This window comes from Salvelinus namaycush, chromosome 3 (assembly GCF_016432855.1).
Source record: "Salvelinus namaycush isolate Seneca chromosome 3, SaNama_1.0, whole genome shotgun sequence".
In the NCBI taxonomy this organism is placed as follows: domain Eukaryota; kingdom Metazoa; phylum Chordata; class Actinopteri; order Salmoniformes; family Salmonidae; genus Salvelinus; species Salvelinus namaycush.
The window spans coordinates 20076761-20094951 of record NC_052309.1 but is presented as its reverse complement, the minus strand read 5'-3'; the positions used below and the strand labels follow the sequence as shown (position 1 = coordinate 20094951).

General features: G+C 45.1%; 1 protein-coding gene across 1 annotated transcript in view; it reads left to right on the top strand.

The window, feature by feature from the left end:
* LOC120045062 (roundabout homolog 1-like) overlaps window positions 1-7964 on the top strand; it is a 184996-nt gene extending 177032 nt beyond the window's left edge. The window contains exons 19-29 of the mRNA XM_038989902.1: window positions 1833-1859; window positions 2959-3001; window positions 3259-3413; window positions 3647-4000; window positions 4146-4259; window positions 4351-4729; window positions 4834-5336; window positions 5452-5601; window positions 5731-5952; window positions 6159-6349; window positions 6482-7964. Coding sequence (XP_038845830.1) covers window positions 1833-1859; window positions 2959-3001; window positions 3259-3413; window positions 3647-4000; window positions 4146-4259; window positions 4351-4729; window positions 4834-5336; window positions 5452-5601; window positions 5731-5952; window positions 6159-6349; window positions 6482-6496 — 2153 coding nt within the window. The 3' untranslated portion in view covers window positions 6497-7964. The remainder of the gene's footprint in view (window positions 1-1832; window positions 1860-2958; window positions 3002-3258; window positions 3414-3646; window positions 4001-4145; window positions 4260-4350; window positions 4730-4833; window positions 5337-5451; window positions 5602-5730; window positions 5953-6158; window positions 6350-6481) is intronic.
* The last annotated feature ends 10227 nt before the right edge of the window (window positions 7965-18191 follow it).

Here is an 18191-nt window from a genome sequence, read left to right as displayed (position 1 = left end):
TACTCCACCAGTTTTTTACTCCATCAGTAGCTATCACAAATTCGACCAAATAAAGATATATATAGCCACTAACCAAGAAACAACTTCATCAGATGACAGTCTGATAACATATTTATTGTATAGCATATGTTTTGTTAGAAAAATGTGCATATTTCAGGTATAAATCATAGTTTACATTGCAGCTACAATCAGAAATTGCACCGAAAGCAGCCATAATAATTACAGACACCAACGTCAAATACCTAATTACATTTCTGAAAAATACATAGTGTACAGCAAATGAAAGACAGGCATCTTGTGATTCCAGCCAATATTTCCGATTTATTAAGTGTTTTACAGCGAAAACAAAATGTAGCGTTATATTAGCTTACCACAATAGCCAGAAACACTTGGGCGCCGACGACTAGTTCACATCTACGACAGATATATGAAATAGCATCATAAAATGTTTCTTACTTTTGCTGATCTTCCATCAGAATGTTGGACAAGGTGTCCTTTGTCCAGAACAATCGTTGTTTGGATTTAGAACGGCAACTTTCCCTCTTCATTTAGCAAGCACACTAGCCAAGTGGCACGACGCTCTCCATGTCAACAAACGGAAGAGAACGGAACATGGCAAAACTCCCGAAAAATTTTCAATAATCTGATGAAACTATATTGAAAAAACATACTTTACGATGATATGGTGACATGTATCAAATAAAATCAAAGTCGGAGATAGTAGTCGCCTATAACGGCAGCTAAACAAAAGGCAATCCCACTGTCCACCTCGCGCTCTTCAGAGTACCGAAAATGGTGGACACGTCATTCCAAGATGATGTGTTCCATCTCAGACCAAGATAATCACCTCATTTCTTCTCTCACAGCCTCTTGACACCCAGGGGAAGGTGTATGACGTGCATGTATACTAATAGGTCTCGTGCCCATTTATAGGCAGGAAGAAGAACAGAGCCTCGATTTCAGACTTTCCACTTCCTGGTCAGGAAGTGTGCTGCAGAATGAGTTCTGTTTCACTCAGAGAAATAATTCAAACGGTTTTAGAAACTAGAGAGTGTTTTCTATCCAATAGTAATAATAATATGCATATTGTACGAGCAAGAATTGAGTACGAGGCCGTTTGAAATGGGCACCTTTTATCTGGCTACTCAATACTGCCCCTTGCAGCCCAAACAGGTTAACATGCATGAAACCAATGCTTTTACATTAAGGTGTGTTTTTCTCCAGTAGCCCATAATGTGACTTGCCTAGTGTCAGCTGCTTTTATCCTCAAAGTAAGGAGCCTGATAACCACATCTCATATGGGGAATAAAGTAAGGAGCCTGATAACAACATCTCATATGTGAAATAAAACGGGTTTGGTCTAATCTTCTCCCCTGACTCGAAGACCTCAAAGGGTAGTGACGATGAGCCGGCACATCCCAGAATACGCTGACATTCAAACACTGACATTTAGGGTTCATTTCCAGGGCACTGCCCGCCGCCTCTCCCCGGTGAGGCACAGTTAGAGTAGGGACAAGCCTGTCACCCAGGTAATATGACACGTGTTCTGCTATCTCTGTTATCTCCTTCCGTCTGACCACAGGTGACCTCCATTACCAATAAGGCCACATGTTCCTGATTGATGAAGGACAGGGAGCCTCATCTGACTGTGTGTGTGTGTTTGAGTGTGCGTGCATGCGTCAATATGTCTGCCAGTTTTTGTGGGGCTTTTTTCACAGGCTTACGAAATGTCTATTTTGCAATCAATAAATGAACCATCTTCTCTCTTTCTCTCCCACCTCCTTTTCTTTTTATTCCCTCCTCCTCTGGTTGGGTTGGGTTTGTTCCTGCAGTTCCATCTTTCACCTTCACTCCTACAGGTATGTATGAAGGAATGTGTTCAGCTGTAAACATGTATTTGTTATTTAGCGGTATGTGTACTGACCTTGAAGCCCCTATGATTCAGAGATGCCTGTACACAAACACAGTTCTCTCTCTATGTCCTCAGTTCCTCCCAGCACTCACAAACAATCTGTTCCAATACACAAACAGCTAATGGAGCTAGTGTTTATCTTTGGTGGCCTCACATCCACAAACCAATGATATAAAATTCAAAATCTCACGGAGGGAGGTGCATTCAGGGCTACACAAAGGGGTGTTCTGACATAAGGTGAATCAGGGGGCAGACAGCTCCTAAAGAGGTCATTAGCCCATCCCTATCCCACCCTCTTAGACCAGGCATAGACAACGACACACAACATGGCCACCAGTTGGCCTGTCCTGTGGTTGTGGTGAAGACAGTTTAGAGTACTGCTGAGTCACTGTGCTTTGTGACAAGTAGAGAGGCAGTTAGTGCCATACAAAGCATAACCACAGTCCCATGTCCCCACTTGTCCTTTACACAGTGACCGTAGAAGTAGTAAAGTGTATCTAATCATGTGGTTGAAATGACTCACCCTCCATTGAAGAGGATGTGTCTGAAATGAAGGGTTATCAGTCATTGTGAAGTGTGCCTCAGGGTCAAGATATCATGTTTAACACTCTGATACTGATTTTGTTTTTCTACATGTACACCTCTCAATGCCAAGTGCCCCAGGTGTGTGTTGATGTGTGTGTGTGTGTGTGTGTGTGTGTGTGTGTGTGTGTGTGTGTGTGTGTGTGTGTGTGTGTGTGTGTGTGTGTGTGTGTGTGTGTGTGCGTGCGTGCGTGCGTGCGTGCGTGCGTGCGTGCGTGCGTGCGTGCGTGCGTGCGTGCGTGCGTGCGTGCGTGCGTGCGTGCGTGCGTGCGTGCGTGCGCGTGCGTGCAGAGTATGACTCATGACAGGATGTGTCTATCAGATGCGATGAGTCAGACTGACCTAAGGACAGCTGTATGAGTACAGAGTGACAGACAGGTCACACCAACCTGGATTCCCTCTTTCATTTGTCGTGCAGGTTGCTTTCTTGTGTTTCTCACATTTGGTCTCTTTCTTTAAATCAGTGAACTATCAGAGAGGAGGAGAGTCTGTCTGCAGTGCTGGGAGGTAAGGGGTGTGGTTTTATGTGTACACTTGACTGGATATGATTTCTCCACTGTCTATATAGGGCACTTATGATGGTGTTCAGAAATGCAGGAGGGAAGTGGTAAAAGCAACAGCAGTGTATTCCCTACTTGAACCACCAGAGGGAGGTCTCCCACTGTCTGAAAAATGACTGAGGACAGAAACTCCCATGCCCCTCCCTGACTGAAACCCTGTTTGTTCTGTGTGATAATGGTTCTGGTTTCATGCTTCTGGTTCAGACCCGGGCTGCTGAACATGGGCGAGAGTGTGAACCAGCCGTGGCTGCCAGACTCCTGGCCCAACGCCTGTGCCAACCACAAAGACTGCAGCATCAACTGCTGCAACACTGGAAACGGCACCAGCGACAGCAACATGACCACCTACAGCCGCCCAGGTCAGTACCGTTAAAGCTACAGACCTCCTCTGGGGGTGATAGTGGTTAGGTCCCAGCAATGGAACTTATAGTATAGAGATATAATGCAAATCAAATAAGCAATGAGGGTTATCATGGAAATGAAACATGGCTTCAACATGATAATTAATGGTGTTATGTGACTTCCTGTGTGAAGGGTTAATGAATAGGTAAAGTGTCTCTAACCCTAACCCCATGTGGTCTCCTTTCCTCAGCTGACTGCATCGCCAACTATGGCAGCCAGTTGGAGAACCAGCAGGGGGGTCTACTGGGGCCTGAACAGGCCGTGTACAGCGACGTGGACCTCTCCAACAAACTCAACGAGCTCAAGACCTTCAACAACCCCAGCCTGTGCTACATGGGCCCAGGGGCAGGGCCGCCCACCCCCTACGAGCCCACCCCCTACGCCACCACCCAGCTCATCCAGTCTAGCATCCTAAACAAGGCTGGAGCTGCAGGGGCTGCGGCTGGGGCCCCTGATATACGCTGTTGGAACCAGCCCCCCTCCCAGCTGCAGAAAGCACATATGCAGTACAACATCATGGAGCAGAGCAACAGGCTCAATAAAGGTGAGAGGATTGGACATAGCGTAGCAGTGGTGGGAGGGAGGGTATTTGGGAAGTTTCTTCTGTTTGTGTTTATTTGTTTTACTATGTGTAGTCTACATATCTGTTTAACTCTGTCTCTTTCTCTCTGTATCTGCTGTGTCTTCAGACCACTATAGAGGAGATGGGCCTCTGCAAGGCACCGTCCCGTACAACCAGGCCCACGAACACCACACAGGAGGCTCCCATCACAGCTCTGACAGGGGCAGCAACAGCACCTCTGGTGAGACACTGATTTCCCGGATCATAGCAATAGGACAAATAAGTATTTGTTCTGCAGTATGTTCTAAGAGTTTGTTCGATTACCTCTGCAGGGAGCCAAAGTCATAAGAAGGGAATTCGCACCCCCAAACTGCCCAAAACGAACACAGTGAACCGGGGTGAACCTCTACACCCTTCCTCTGCCAAGCCCCCACCAAGCCAAAGCTGTGACGAATATACCCTGCCCATGGAAAAAAGCTTTAACCCAGATGCCCTATGCCCAATGCTTCCCTCGCGGATGTACCTGCATCCGGATGAGATGGAGGAAGAGGAGGCGGAGGAGGGGATGGATAGGTGTCCCACCCCCCCTGTCAGAGGGGCAGCCTCATCCCCTGAGGGTCTGTCCTACAGTCACCAGTCTACGGCAACTCTCACCCCCTCCCCCCAGGGAGACCAGCACAACGGCCTACACAATGGAACAGACCACCACAGGTAACTATGAGCCCAACTCACACTGCATCTCACTCATCCCTGCTACAACCGTCAGCCATTTGTATTAATCAATGCTTTGATCCTTTCCCTTTTTCCCTTCTTAGACAACACGTGGCCAGCCCCCCTCCTTCCCCGCTCCCCCTCTCCCCCCCACATACCTACGGCTACATCTCCAGCCCCCTGGCACTGGATACTGACGGCCAGGAGGAAGAGGAGGAGGAGGAGGATGAAGAAGAGGCAGGGGATGAGACGGATGCAGACATGGCACAGAGTCACTACCACCAGCACCAAAATAACCACCAGCCCCACCAGCAACTGCGCCACCACCAGCACCCCCGTTCCCCACGCAGGCTGCACCTCCGGGGGCTGGAGCAGACGCCGGCCTCCAGCACGGGGGACCTGGAGAGCTCCGTGACGGGCTCCATGATTAACGGCTGGGGCTCGGCCTCCGAGGAGGACAACGGCTCGTCAGGACGCTCCAGCGCAGTCAGCTCCTCAGACGGATCCTTCTTCACAGACGCAGACTTCGCCCAGGCTGTGGCCAACACTGGAGACTACACAGCAGGCCTACGCATGGCCAGGTTCCCAGAGGACACAGGACCAGCAGGTGAGGAGGAGAGAGGGGCAGGAAACTGGGTCAGGGGAAAATATCAGAAATAAAATTCATAGATATGCCTTCTTAGATAAACTTTCATGGACTGACTGTTTGTCTGTTACCTCAGGGCGAAGACACCAGCGTCCCAGCAGCCCACTGTCCACAGACAGCAACATGAGCTCTGCAGTGATGCAGAAGAGACCGCCCAAGAGGCACAAGCAGCACCAGGCCCAGGTTGGCCACCAAGGTCACCAGAAGAGGAACGACTTCACAGACGGTAAGGGACTGGGTCTGAGACATGGGTCACTGCATGGAACAGCTCTCACATTGACTTCTCTAGCTATACAGTACATATGCCTTGGTGAATAAAGTTCCAATTTCCATGTCTGTGTTCTTCTCTCCTCAGACTCATGCATGCCCTTGAAGTCCCCTAGTCACATGTCGCGGTGTGGCTATGAGGTGAGAGGTGCCACGCTCCCGAGGATTGGCTCTGGGGAGGGTCGGGGCCGGAGAGGGAGTGCAGGAGGCCAGAGGACCAGAGAGGGCTCTGTAGAGAGACGGGAGGGCCAGGACAAGAACAGGACTCCACAGGGAGGCAAGGGGAGTAGCAAAGCCCATCAGCCACCAGGTACTTACTGCAATGTAGTTTACTTCCAATGTGGTTTGTGTGTTGGAACAAAGTACAAATATAAGCTTTATAACATTATGCTTGTATGTGGTTCCTACATGTCAAAATAAATCCCCTTGAAAACTAGATGATTCATCACAATGGAGTTTATCCAGCACAAACTAAGTAGAATGTGTTTAACCAACCACCATCTCTCTCTGTCTCAGGTTCTGAGGACATCCCCCCGTACAGCAGGCCCTCCTTCCCCTCGGTGCAGGGCCAGAGCCAGGCTCAGAGCTCCTCCAGCTCCATGTCCTCCCGGGGCTCAGGAGGACGGAGGAGAGATGGGGCCCGCAGGAACCCCACAGACACACTGCCCAGCATCACAGGCTTCCAGACCCAGGAAGAGGAGCTAGAGGTGAGAACAAGATACTCATAAAAGTGTCCATTTACTAGTTTCCAAGAGTTGAAAATCTAGTATGTCTATGATCTTCTTTTTATGGCAATTATTCATAAGGTTATATTATAAACTTGTGTCTTGAGTCTACAGCTTCTGGAGAGCTGAGGATCATGGGAGAAGAAAAGGAAAGGGGATCTGACATCACAATTCAGTGACTATTATGTAAATTACTTTTCATATCATACAGAACAAAAAAAACAGAACAATATTGAATATTTGTTTTTCTTATTACAATTTCTCATTCGATGTCCATCTTCCAGGAAAAAAGAAAGTGAGAAAAAAGGTGCAATCAGTGTGTTAACTCACTGGTATGAAGCACCATTAGATCATTGTTTACTTGACTTGTTGGTAGAGAACTGGCTTCCATTCGCCTCGACGAAAGTAGTCACAGCCTCAATGAAAGTACATGCACATTAGATGGCTGTTGTCAATGTATACAGATACCTTGTCTTGGACCACCTGATGTGGTACATGTCTGTTGCCCCTGTAATTCATATTTGGACATCACTATCCATCTTGTAAATTGTTTGTTAATTTTACTGCCACAAAAATTGCTACAATGGGAAATTTACATTTGTTTTTAATGTATTTTTGTAATGCACTGTTATTGTTTTGTTATTGATGTTGGTCTTGTCAATGTGCATTATTTGTTCTACTTTGGTTTCAAAAGCACAATCACTTAACTTTATTTTAAACTATTGTTATCTATGACCTTCTGTCATACAAGAGGAACAATGATACAAATGATCTTGTTAATCGTTGTCTATATACACGATTGGACCAGTGTTATGTGTCTTAATATTCTGTTTCTGTTAGGGGTTGGGATGGAAACTTAACTCCCCTGTCTAGTTTAGGTTTAATTCAAACCACTGTGTTCATTTGGACTCAAGGGGACACTGCCCAAAGCAGTGTCCCCTTGAGATTTATTATGACACAAACTACTGTGTTAATCGGACTATACTCTCATGTCTAAAATTGCACTTATGAGGAAGTGAGAGAGACAGTAGACAAGCTGACGGATACATTGTACCAATAGAGAAGGGTGAGGAAGCCCCATTAGTAGGAGTCTCCCCATCAGTAGGGAACGTTGATGGATACATCCTGGAAAATGGATTTCTCCATGCCTGATGATGGATAGCGTTTTCTCCATGAGCAACCAGTACACAGTGACACATCCACCATTGTTTCCCAGCAAGACAGAGGGCAGAGGAAAGTGACATTAATACTTACCCTAAAGAAGGACTCTATTACAGAAAGAGGACAACAGGTGACAAAAGACTGGGACTTGAAAACCATGCTGCTTGGCGATGGAACAGCATGTTGGGTTTAGGTTCTTTATGGCTACATCTAGGCCAAGCTTTGGGTACATTTTTTGGTACATCTACAAAATGTGTAAAACATTGTTCGCTGAGGACACCTGACATTTGTTTGGAGTTTGACATGTTTTAAAGAATTGCAACTATGTTCATGATGTCAGCCATGTTGTGTCATTACTGAGTATGTTATAAACGGGGATGAAAAAAAATATTGTCATTTTTACCACATTATTTATTATTAAAATGTCTTCAAATGACAGTGTCCACTTGGAATTTTTTTGTGGTTCAATCTTTGTTCACTTGTTAGGTTAATACCTTACTTCTCTAGCATTTCACCAGTCAATACATCCTAACACAAGGTTGAAGTGAAGAAGGAAAATGGAAGAGGAAGAGGGAGAGGCACCCAAAAGCCTGTTCTTTATGGGAATGTGATGACATGCTGCTTAATTAACCTCACTCATGAACCCTTGTGGTTAATTAACAGAGCAGCTGTGTGCTGTCAAAGGGAAAGAGATGCTCTGAAGCCGAGCACAGGTGTGGCTCTGTGTATGTGCCATGTATGTGTGTATGTGTAGTGGGGGGGTGGATAGCAGTCAAAACTACAGCTACGAGCGGCAGCCAAAATTCTTCTCTTTGTCCTCCTCAGAGCGCAAGATTGTGATGGAGAGAAAGAACCTGTCCATCAGCCACCCACACACAGATTCCTCCAGAAAGATTCTAATGTGTTCATATTGTTTAACTGTAAGTACATCTCTGCATAATCAGCGAGAGCAGAGCAGGAGACAGATGCTGAGCTGCTGGAAGTCCTATCACTGATTGAACTACACAATTGCATTCCATGAGAGATGGGACAGGTTGCTGATATTAGCTGGAGCTTCTCTCTCCTCTCTCCATCAGAGTGGAATGAAACCAGTGTCCCGGCAGCTGTACAGGGCTGTCTGTAAAGGCTAGCTACCTACATTTTAACATCAACAGCCCCAGTCACCACAGTGCTAATTCAGTGCCATAAAGGGTCGACACAATTAACCCAGAAAGACCACACTGTAGCCTCCTCTGCTTCTAGCCCACTCTATCTGCCTCCTCTATGTAATTCCCTGTGGTCCCGCAGTAGGACCTGCTGATTGAGTCATACTCTATCCTGATTGCTCTTTCCATTAATTAGGTAATCATCTATATTTCCCCTGCGCAATTCTCTTGTCTGTGGGAATGGATGACTCAGATTTACTGCTTTAAGTTACAGTAACAGTAAAGTGGAGAGGCCTTATGCCAGTTTTTTACCGACTCATCTGGTGGGCCCCACTTAAATTCTATATTGCATACTTATCAAGATATTGAAGTAACTCAGTTTAAAGGTCCAATGGAGCCGGGATTTTTTAAATCTCAGTATCAAATAATTTTGGGGTAATAATTAAGTAACTTACTGTGATTGTTTTAAAAGAAAATTGTCAAAAAGAAACAAAATAGCTTCTTAGCAAAGAGCAATTTCTCAGCAGGAATTTTGCTAGGACTATCTGGGAGTGGTCTGAGTGGGGAGGGTAAAACTGAAAACGAGCTGTTATTTGCAGAGAGATTTGGAACTCTCTTGTTGGTCTATTAACTAATCTACCGCCCAGTGATTCCATCCCAGCAAGATAAGCAGAACTTTAAGGCAGCCTTTTCAAACAGCTCTTACTCTAAAAGGGCATTATCATCATTTCCCCAATTTAACAGTTTTATTCCAAACTCATAGTTCGTAAATATATACACTCAGTGGCAGGACCGCTACCTCCGCCTTTGTGCAAGGAGGTGCACTGCCAGAGCCCTGCAAAATGACCTCCAGCAGGCCACAAATGTGCATGTGTCAGCATATGGTCTCACAAGGGGTCTGAGGATCTCATCTCGGTATGCACATTTGTGGCCTGCTGGAGGTCATTTTGCAGGGCTCTGGCATTGCACCTCCTTGCACAAGGCGGAGGTAGCGGTCCTGCTGCTGGGTTGTTGCCCTCGTACGGCCTCCTCCACGTCTCCTGATGTACTGGCCTGTCTCCTGGTAGCGCCTCCATGCTCTGGACACTACGCTGACAGACACAGCAAACCTTTTTGCCACAGCTCGCATTGATGTGCCATCCTGGATGAACTGCACTACCTGAGCCACTTGTGTGGGTTGTCGACTCCGTCTCATGCTACCACTAGAGTGAGAGCACCGCCAGCATTCAAAAGTGACCAAAACATCAGCCAGGAAGCATAGGAACTGAGAAGTGGTCTGTGGTCACCACCTGCAGAATCACTCCTTTTTTGGGGGTGTCTTGCTAATTGCCTATAATTTCCACCTTTTGTCTATTCCATTTGCACAACAGCATGTGAAATTTATTGTCAATCAGTGTTGCTTCCTAAGTGGACAGTTTGATTTCACAGAAGTGTGATTGACTTGGAGTTACATTGTGTTGTTTAAGTGTTCCCTTTATTTTTTTGAGCAGTGTATATGCCGGTGTCTACTCTGCTCGTGTTAATTTCCTGCTTCAGTGGAACAAGTCACTCCAGGAGTGGTTTGTGACAATATCCCGAATACCAAGCTGGAGAGAGAACCCTCGAGTTGTCGCTTACTGTTTAAATTATTACCAGTAATGGTGCCAGTGGTGTGGAGCCACTCACAGTCCTCTGTACCTTAATTTCACCATTTAGGAATAGGAGAGGAGTGGGGGGACAGACATTTCTTCTCCCTGTTATTTCAATCTACTAAAATATCATGAAATGAGCACGTCAGCATTCACAGAAATGTTACCATCCAATTATAATGCTATTTCTGCATGCTGTTTGTTGTTGTTTATAGATTGTATGCAAATGTAAACCTTATGCATGTGCTCCAGGACAATGAACCAAATGCAATCCATCGTGGTATACAAGCATTATGCAGTCTATTTAACAAATCTAAATGCACATGACTCTACAAGCTCTGCCATTATGACAGGCAGGCAGACAGACAGAGATGCAGACAGACAAGTAGGCAGACAGAGAGGTCATACGGTACACAAATCTATGAGGACATTGACATATCATTGTATTACCCTCCAGTCCCACATTGAAAGCAGTGTCAACGTAAATCCACATATAGCCCATGCAGCCCCAGGGAATCACACCTCATAGTTGACCTTCACAATGCACTAGGAGCAGGTCATATGGTTAGAGACCTGTCCTAAAGCGCTGGTGCCAAAGCAAACCATGTTTTAGAAACCATGTGTTTTTGATGTCTGTGTGTGTGTGTGTGTGTGTGTGTGTGTGTGTGTGTGTGTGTGTGTGTGTGTGTGTGTGTGTGTGTGTGTGTGTGTGTGTGTGTGTGTGTGTGTGTGTGTGTGTGTGTGTGTGTGTGTATGCACCACGCATTTCTGTGTTTGCATGCATGTGTGTGTCTGCGCATGTGTTTGTGTGTCTGCGTCGTGGTGTGTGTGCTTGCATGCATGTATGTGTGTGTGCACGTGTGTGTGTGTGGCACCTTAATTGGGGAGGATGAACTCATAGTTATGGCTGGAACGGAGTTATTGAATGGAATCAAACACATGCATGTATTTGATACCACTCCATTCACTCCATTCCAGCCATTATTATGATTCGTCCTCCCCTCACCAGCCGACTGTGCACGTGTGAGTGTGTGTATGCGTGCGTGTGTGTGGATTTATTTATCTCAGCCTGTTTATCCTTGGGCTCATAAGTGATTAATGGTGGTCTTCATGTCACTTTTTATTTGATTAAAAGAGAGACATAGCAGCTGCTTTGAAATAAAAGCAGGTAACTAGGCCATCTGCTGTGTTATTTACCAAAACTAAACTTTAGCAGAAGTCAGACAGGCAGCTGGAGTAGTGACAGTTGACTCTACAGTACGTGAAATGGCTAGGAAATGAGTTCATTCATGAGCTAAAATGCCAAGAAAAATCTATTATTTTGAAAGACAGAAGCAAAAATCTGAATTTAAGATACTGTATGTCTGTCTGTGCTGCCTATTTTCTCAATGTTATTCTTCAATTTAGAGATAACGGGCTATTGGTTACTCTGAAATCCAGTGGCAAAGAAGGCCTTTGTCTTGGACAACTACCTTATGTCTATTCAAAATGGTTTCTTAGATACTACAGGTGTGTGTGTGTGTGTGTGTTTGTTTTACATTTGAACTTTATTTAACTAGGCAAGTCAGTTAATAAGAACAAATTCTTATTTACAATGACGGCCTACCGGGGAGCAGTGGGTTAACTGCCTTGTTCAGGGGCAGAACGACAGATTTTTACCTTGTCAGCTCGGGGATTCAATGGTTAGAGCCCAACGCTCTAACCACTAAGCTACCTGCCGCCCCTCTAACCACTAGGCTACCTGTATGTGTATGTATGTGTTGTGCGTGTAGGTTTCCTTGTTTTCATTTCAAATGTCAGAATGTTTTCATTGCACTCTTGCCTCCCTCTGTTCACAAAGGGCTGTCCTTAATAAAAACCAAGGCTTTTAAAATGCAGGAGAATACCAGTGAGGCTGAGAGAGTGAAATTGAAGGCTGTCACCCCAGTAGGCCTACAGCACTTGATCAGAGCACACATCTACAGTACGTATCCGACATACAGAAATCCTGTCTCATAAATGATTTTATACAAAAGTATTTAAACTACAACATACTGTGTTCTGGGGTTTTCATCTGTATTGCGTAATGGTACACAATGATTTCAAGCATGGTGACAATGCACAATGTATCACACAACACTGACTCATGTTAATATATTCCCTATATTTCATATTGAGTGAAATGGCCTGTGTCACAGAGCCAGCATGGAAGTGCCCACTCCAGGGGGAGAGATTAATAATGACGGTGGGAGACAGAGACAAACTGGCCACTGAGGGAGCTGAAGATCAGAGGACCCCAAGTCTTTACCTACCCATCCATCTGGGGTTAGGGTCTACATACCCTCGTCAAGAACCAGGCAAGCCTGTTGAAGTCCATGGCACAAAATCAGCTAAAAAATCTATGTAAATCAGTGACGCCTTGCAACACGTCAAACCAATCAAATGCCTTGTTTGGGCGGAGGTGCTCACTAGATTAGTGTTGTAGGTACATCAGAGCGTGAGGATGGCCGAGAAATCGCAGATTAAAACCCCATCAAAATATATTGATATATGCCATGTTTCTGGTGAACCGTACAACTATAACAGGAACAAACATAACCTTTTGCAAGGTAAATCGTTTTTTATTGCGACCGGACTACATGATGGCTTTAGAAGAGATAACGGGACCTGTCACGCTGACTGATGGGTTTTTAAAAGCAGTATGTGGCCCCTGTCGCAATCTTCTACTCAAATATAAAAGAAGTGCCAATGACGTGGAAAGAATTGTCTGTTTGTGAGGGAAAGAGCAAGATTTAGAACGAAAAGATTTGCCGTGGCTGTCTTTACCCCCAGAAGTACCAATAATAGTTTCTGTTCAGGAAAGCACAGAGTCCGGTGAGAGGAGGCCTGCTGCTACCAGCTCTCACAGTCTCAGGTCAGATTTAGACGTTCATCCGTGCCTCTCAAACATCAAATTTCAAAGTTGTTCCAAACATCAATTTTCAAAGTGTTTAAGGTTAAGTTTAGGCATGAACTCTGAATGGTTAAGGTAAGGGTCAAGATTTAGGATAGGCTTAAAACAAAAATATCAAAAACAACTTTCTATCGCTTGATTCGAAATTGCACCCTTTGGAATCAGATGCTTATTCGAAACCTATTTGAAGGTAACAGCACTCACTTTTGCCACTAGCGGCTGGTTTTTGCATCACCTCCCGACGTCCTTAGACATGAAGGGACTTCGAATACTAACTTGTATCACATGACCTGGCTGGCCTATTCAAGGACCCAGCCCCAGCGACAGATGACCAGCCACCAGATAAAGGAATTCAACCACTACAAGCACTGTATTTTGGTGCATCATCGACTTTAAGTGACAACAACGAAAGTGATCACCGCATATTTAAAGTAAGTGCTCTATGTTTCGAACAACATAGCTAATCTACAGCAAACTTTTATCAATGCAATTTGATTTGTCGGAGTGTGACGTTTTGTCTGTCGATTATCCAGAGCGTGTGACTGGCTCATGCTAACTTAGGTACACTCTATTACTGGGTAATTAAAACAACTTTTGAGGTCATGAGAAGTATGAATTTAGGCAAAATGTGGGATTATTTACAAAAAGTTGTCGGAGGAGATATCGTGCGACTTCTTTCTACATCGCTCAACCGAAAGCTGTCCAAGAAACATTTTTCAACAGAATCGCCGGAATGAATACACCCCTGATCACACGTAAACACAGTTCACGTTCATAGCAGCCACATACAGTGCCTAGCAAAAGTATTCATCCCCCTTGGCGTTTTTCCTTATTTTGTTGCATTACAACCAGTACAGAGTGCTGTTGAGGCTACTGTAGACCTTCATTGCAAAACAGTGTGTTTTAATAAATTATTTGGTGATGTGAATATATTTAGTATATCTTTATCTAAAAAGTTTTTTAATGTTTCACTATTTTTTTAAATTAAATTTACTGAGGACGATGGTTCTCCCCTTCCTCCTCTGAGGAGCCTCCACTGCTTGAAATGTAACATCTAATCAAAATCTGGCCACTGGGAACCAGTAGACAATTCAACAAATTTTGCAACACAATATGATGGCTTGACTTTGGAGGTATGGCAATGCGAGACTAGGGCCCACCTGGGGTAATGGTGCTGTAGACTGGGGCCTCCACCCCCTCCACCTGGAGGTAATGGTTCTGTAGACTGGGGCCTCCACCCCCTCCACCTGGTGGTAATGGTACTGCAGACTGGGGCCTCCACCCCCTCCACCTGGGGGTAATGGTACTGCAGACTGGAGCCTCCACCCCCTCCACCTGGAGGTAATGGTTCTGTAGACTGGGGCCTCCACCCCCTCCACCTGGGGGTGATGGTGCTGTAGTCTGGGGCCTCTACCCCCTCCACCTGGAGGTAATGGTTCTGTAGACTGGTGCCTCCACCCCCTCCACCTGGTGGTAATGGTACTGCAGACTGGGGCCTCCACCCCCTCCACCTGGGGGTAATGGTACTGCAGACTGGAGCCTCCACCCCCTCCACCTGGAGGTAATGGTTCTGTAGACTGGGGCCTCTACCCCCTCCACCTGGGGGTATTGGTGCTGTAGACTGGGGCCTCCACCCCCTCCACCTGGGGTGATGGTTCTGTAGACTGGGACCCTCTCCACCTGGGGTAATGGTGCTGCAGACTGGGGCCTCCACCCCTCCACCTGGGGGTAATGGTGATGTAGACTGGGGCCTCTACCCCCTCCACCTGGGGTAATGGTTCTGTAGACTGGGACCCCCTCCACCTGGGGTAATGGTGCTGTAGACTGGCACCCCCTCCACCCCCTCCACCTGGGGGTAATGGTACTGCAGACTGGGGCCTCCACCCCCGACACTTGGGGGTAATGGTACTGTAGACTGGGACCCCCTCCACCTGGGGTAATGGTGCTATAGACTGGGGCCTCCACCCCCTCCACCTGGGGTAATGGTACTGCAGACTGGGGCATCCACCCCCTGCACCTGGTGGTAATGGTACTGCAGACTGTGGCCTCCACCCCCTCCACCTGGGGATAATGGTACTGCAGACTGGGGCCTCTACCCCCTACACCTGAGGGTAATGGTGCTCTAGACTGGGACCTCCATCCTCTCCTTCCCTCCGTCGTCTGCTGTCCTGTGGCCCATGTAATCACATCACACAAGATTACTGTTCAAACTTTGCAATTAGCCAAATTTCATGACTCATTAATGAGCTGTTCTAGCTCCAAGGCCACGGCTCTACAGAATCATTTCAAAGGTTTTGTCCACACACGGAATGGCAACACTGAATAGAGGAAAGGTGTTAAACATGATGGATGACTAAGCTGACATGGTTAATCGTTATTGCAATGGGTGTAAAGAAGGGTAATATTACAGAAATGTTAAGGAAAGGATGCGGGGTGGAATACGTTATAGCTTCCATTTCTGTCATTAGAGTTGTGTCCTGTTCCTCTGTGTTTGGCCAGTAGGAACAGCCAGGCTTAGCCCAGAAAGATGAGAGATGTACCGTATGTGACAGAGGCTGGAGCCAATGCAGTATGCAACAGTGATTTGGATAGTTGTAGTAGAAATGTGATCTCATGTAGCAGTTGTGATTCATTAGGTGTAGAGTGTACATTATATGATATGACAAATGGAGTTGAAAGGCATGGATGCCCCAGGAAAAGCCACCATAACTCTATAAATCAATGTAATTGCATTTCTTGAATGCAGTAAATGAGCTACAGTATGTAGACTGCTAATGACAAACATGTCTGAAATGTAATCACCACTGAATTCACATGCATCTTCAAAATCCCATAAAGATGATGGAAAATAACTGGAATAAAGGAGAGAATCATCGTCGTAATCTTTCGTTGTATCATGAAGTCCCCAAATTGCCGATGCTAGAGCTGTGTTCAATGTTTTCTTGGTAAATGGATAACTCTGACATTTCCTCCAGTGAGTAAATGTGTTCTGGTGTAGGAAAACAGAGAGTGAAGGGATGGATGCATAAAAATGGAGTAATAATTATTTAATTTTCCCATTAGCTCTGACTAATACTGATTTAACACGGAGACGCTTGAGAGAGGGAGACCGAGTATTGTTCTTATTCATATGTAACTAATCTCTGATCCTGTTAAAAGTGTGTGCATTATGCTAATGTGGAGCTTATAAGTGTATGCACATAATGTCCTAATGGGAAAATCAGTATTAAGAAAATCAGCATTAACATTTATCATATGAGGAGAATATCTTGGACCATCAACTCAAATGCATAGCACAGAGACTTATGGTTGATTCCACATACACATTTTATTTGTATCATAGGATTGGCCACACTGTACGTGTATTCCTGAGGGCAGACCGGCAGACCATACAAAGACCGGCAGACCATACAAAGAAGGGAATCAAAACACTTCATTGTGAATCTCTGCTGCCCTCCGTGACTGGTTACAGTGTTAAGGATATCCTCACTTGGCAAGGGGCTCACTATGCCTAGGTAACCATACGTGTCCTGATGAGCGTTCATCTGTTACCAGTCTGTTACCAGGGTGATAAAGGGGCCACATTATACTGCACCAGTAGGATTAAAACAGATGGCCATCACATCTATGATGGGTCTATTATTATAATCTAATTGCATATTGTTGTTAATCATGCTTGCTAGTCACTCAGAGCTCTGGAAACCCAGTCTGGGATTAGCTAGATTTCTAAAGGCCAATATCTCTTCATTTTAAGACCTGTCTCACTGTGTTATCACTCTATCCCCATGGGTAACACTGACAGAGTCCATCTGTGCACACAGCTGTCCACACCTGACCACACCTGAGTGGTGCTCTGTGGGCCCAACACCTCACTATCAACAACTAGCTATTGTCCTCTGCCTCTGCATTAACAGTTCCATTTGAAATGTTACACATAGATGGTTTAAATGTATTGATTATTCTGAACTGTCATTATTTGGAAGGTTTCAAGTACTGCTGTCTCACTGTAATGGGCATATAGTGTATGGGCAACATTGCACATCTGCCACATCATCCCCACGGACCACTGCAGATTGAAAAACAAAACATCATAACATGTGGGCGTCTTTTTCATTTCTGAATTTCTTTGTGTTTCTTATATCTCTCAATACATCTGTCTCTGAAAAGCATTTACTGTGTCAAATATTATATTTCTTAAATGTAAGGTATATTATAGACACTCCTCTTCATCATTCTTCTCTGAGCCTCAGCTGATGACTTTGTGCTTATCATCACAAAACGCTCTGTGCAAAGTAAACAACAATACAGTAGTTTCATCAAAATTAAGCAATATTTTGAGCATTTATGAAAAACAAATGTGGCACCACAGTCCATCAACTCACAATGTAAAATGACAAGTAAACGAGACAACTTCAATGTCAGAATTTGGCTTGCATAGCAAAGAAAAAAATTGAAAAACTGAAAATACAAAACCTATTTACAGGAAATGCAAGTCCTTTCACTTTCATGAGTCAATAGCTTAACTGTAGGGATTTTTATTTTTCATTAATGTGGAGTGAGTTTCTGTACATCATGTGACATGAAATAGGAGGGGCATGTGATATACAGTATATTCTTTTGGAAGGAGGGATGAAAGTAACACTGTAAAAAGAACACTGAGATGTGTGTCTGTGTGTCTGTACATCACATTTACAGCTCTGCGTTTCTCTCTGGCTCCCTCTTTCTCTCTCTTTCATCTTCCAGCCTTCTCTTTATATTCCATCCTGTAGCATTCGCAGAGGGGAAATCTCATTGCACTTATAGACAAGGTGTCCTGGGACAGGCAGCACTGGAGGGTCCGACTCACAAAGACTCTGAGAGATGAAGACACACAGACAGACAAAAGTGTGAATACAGTATATCACATATAACCAACAGAAAATTGCTTCACACCAACCAGAAACAATACCATTGTGTGA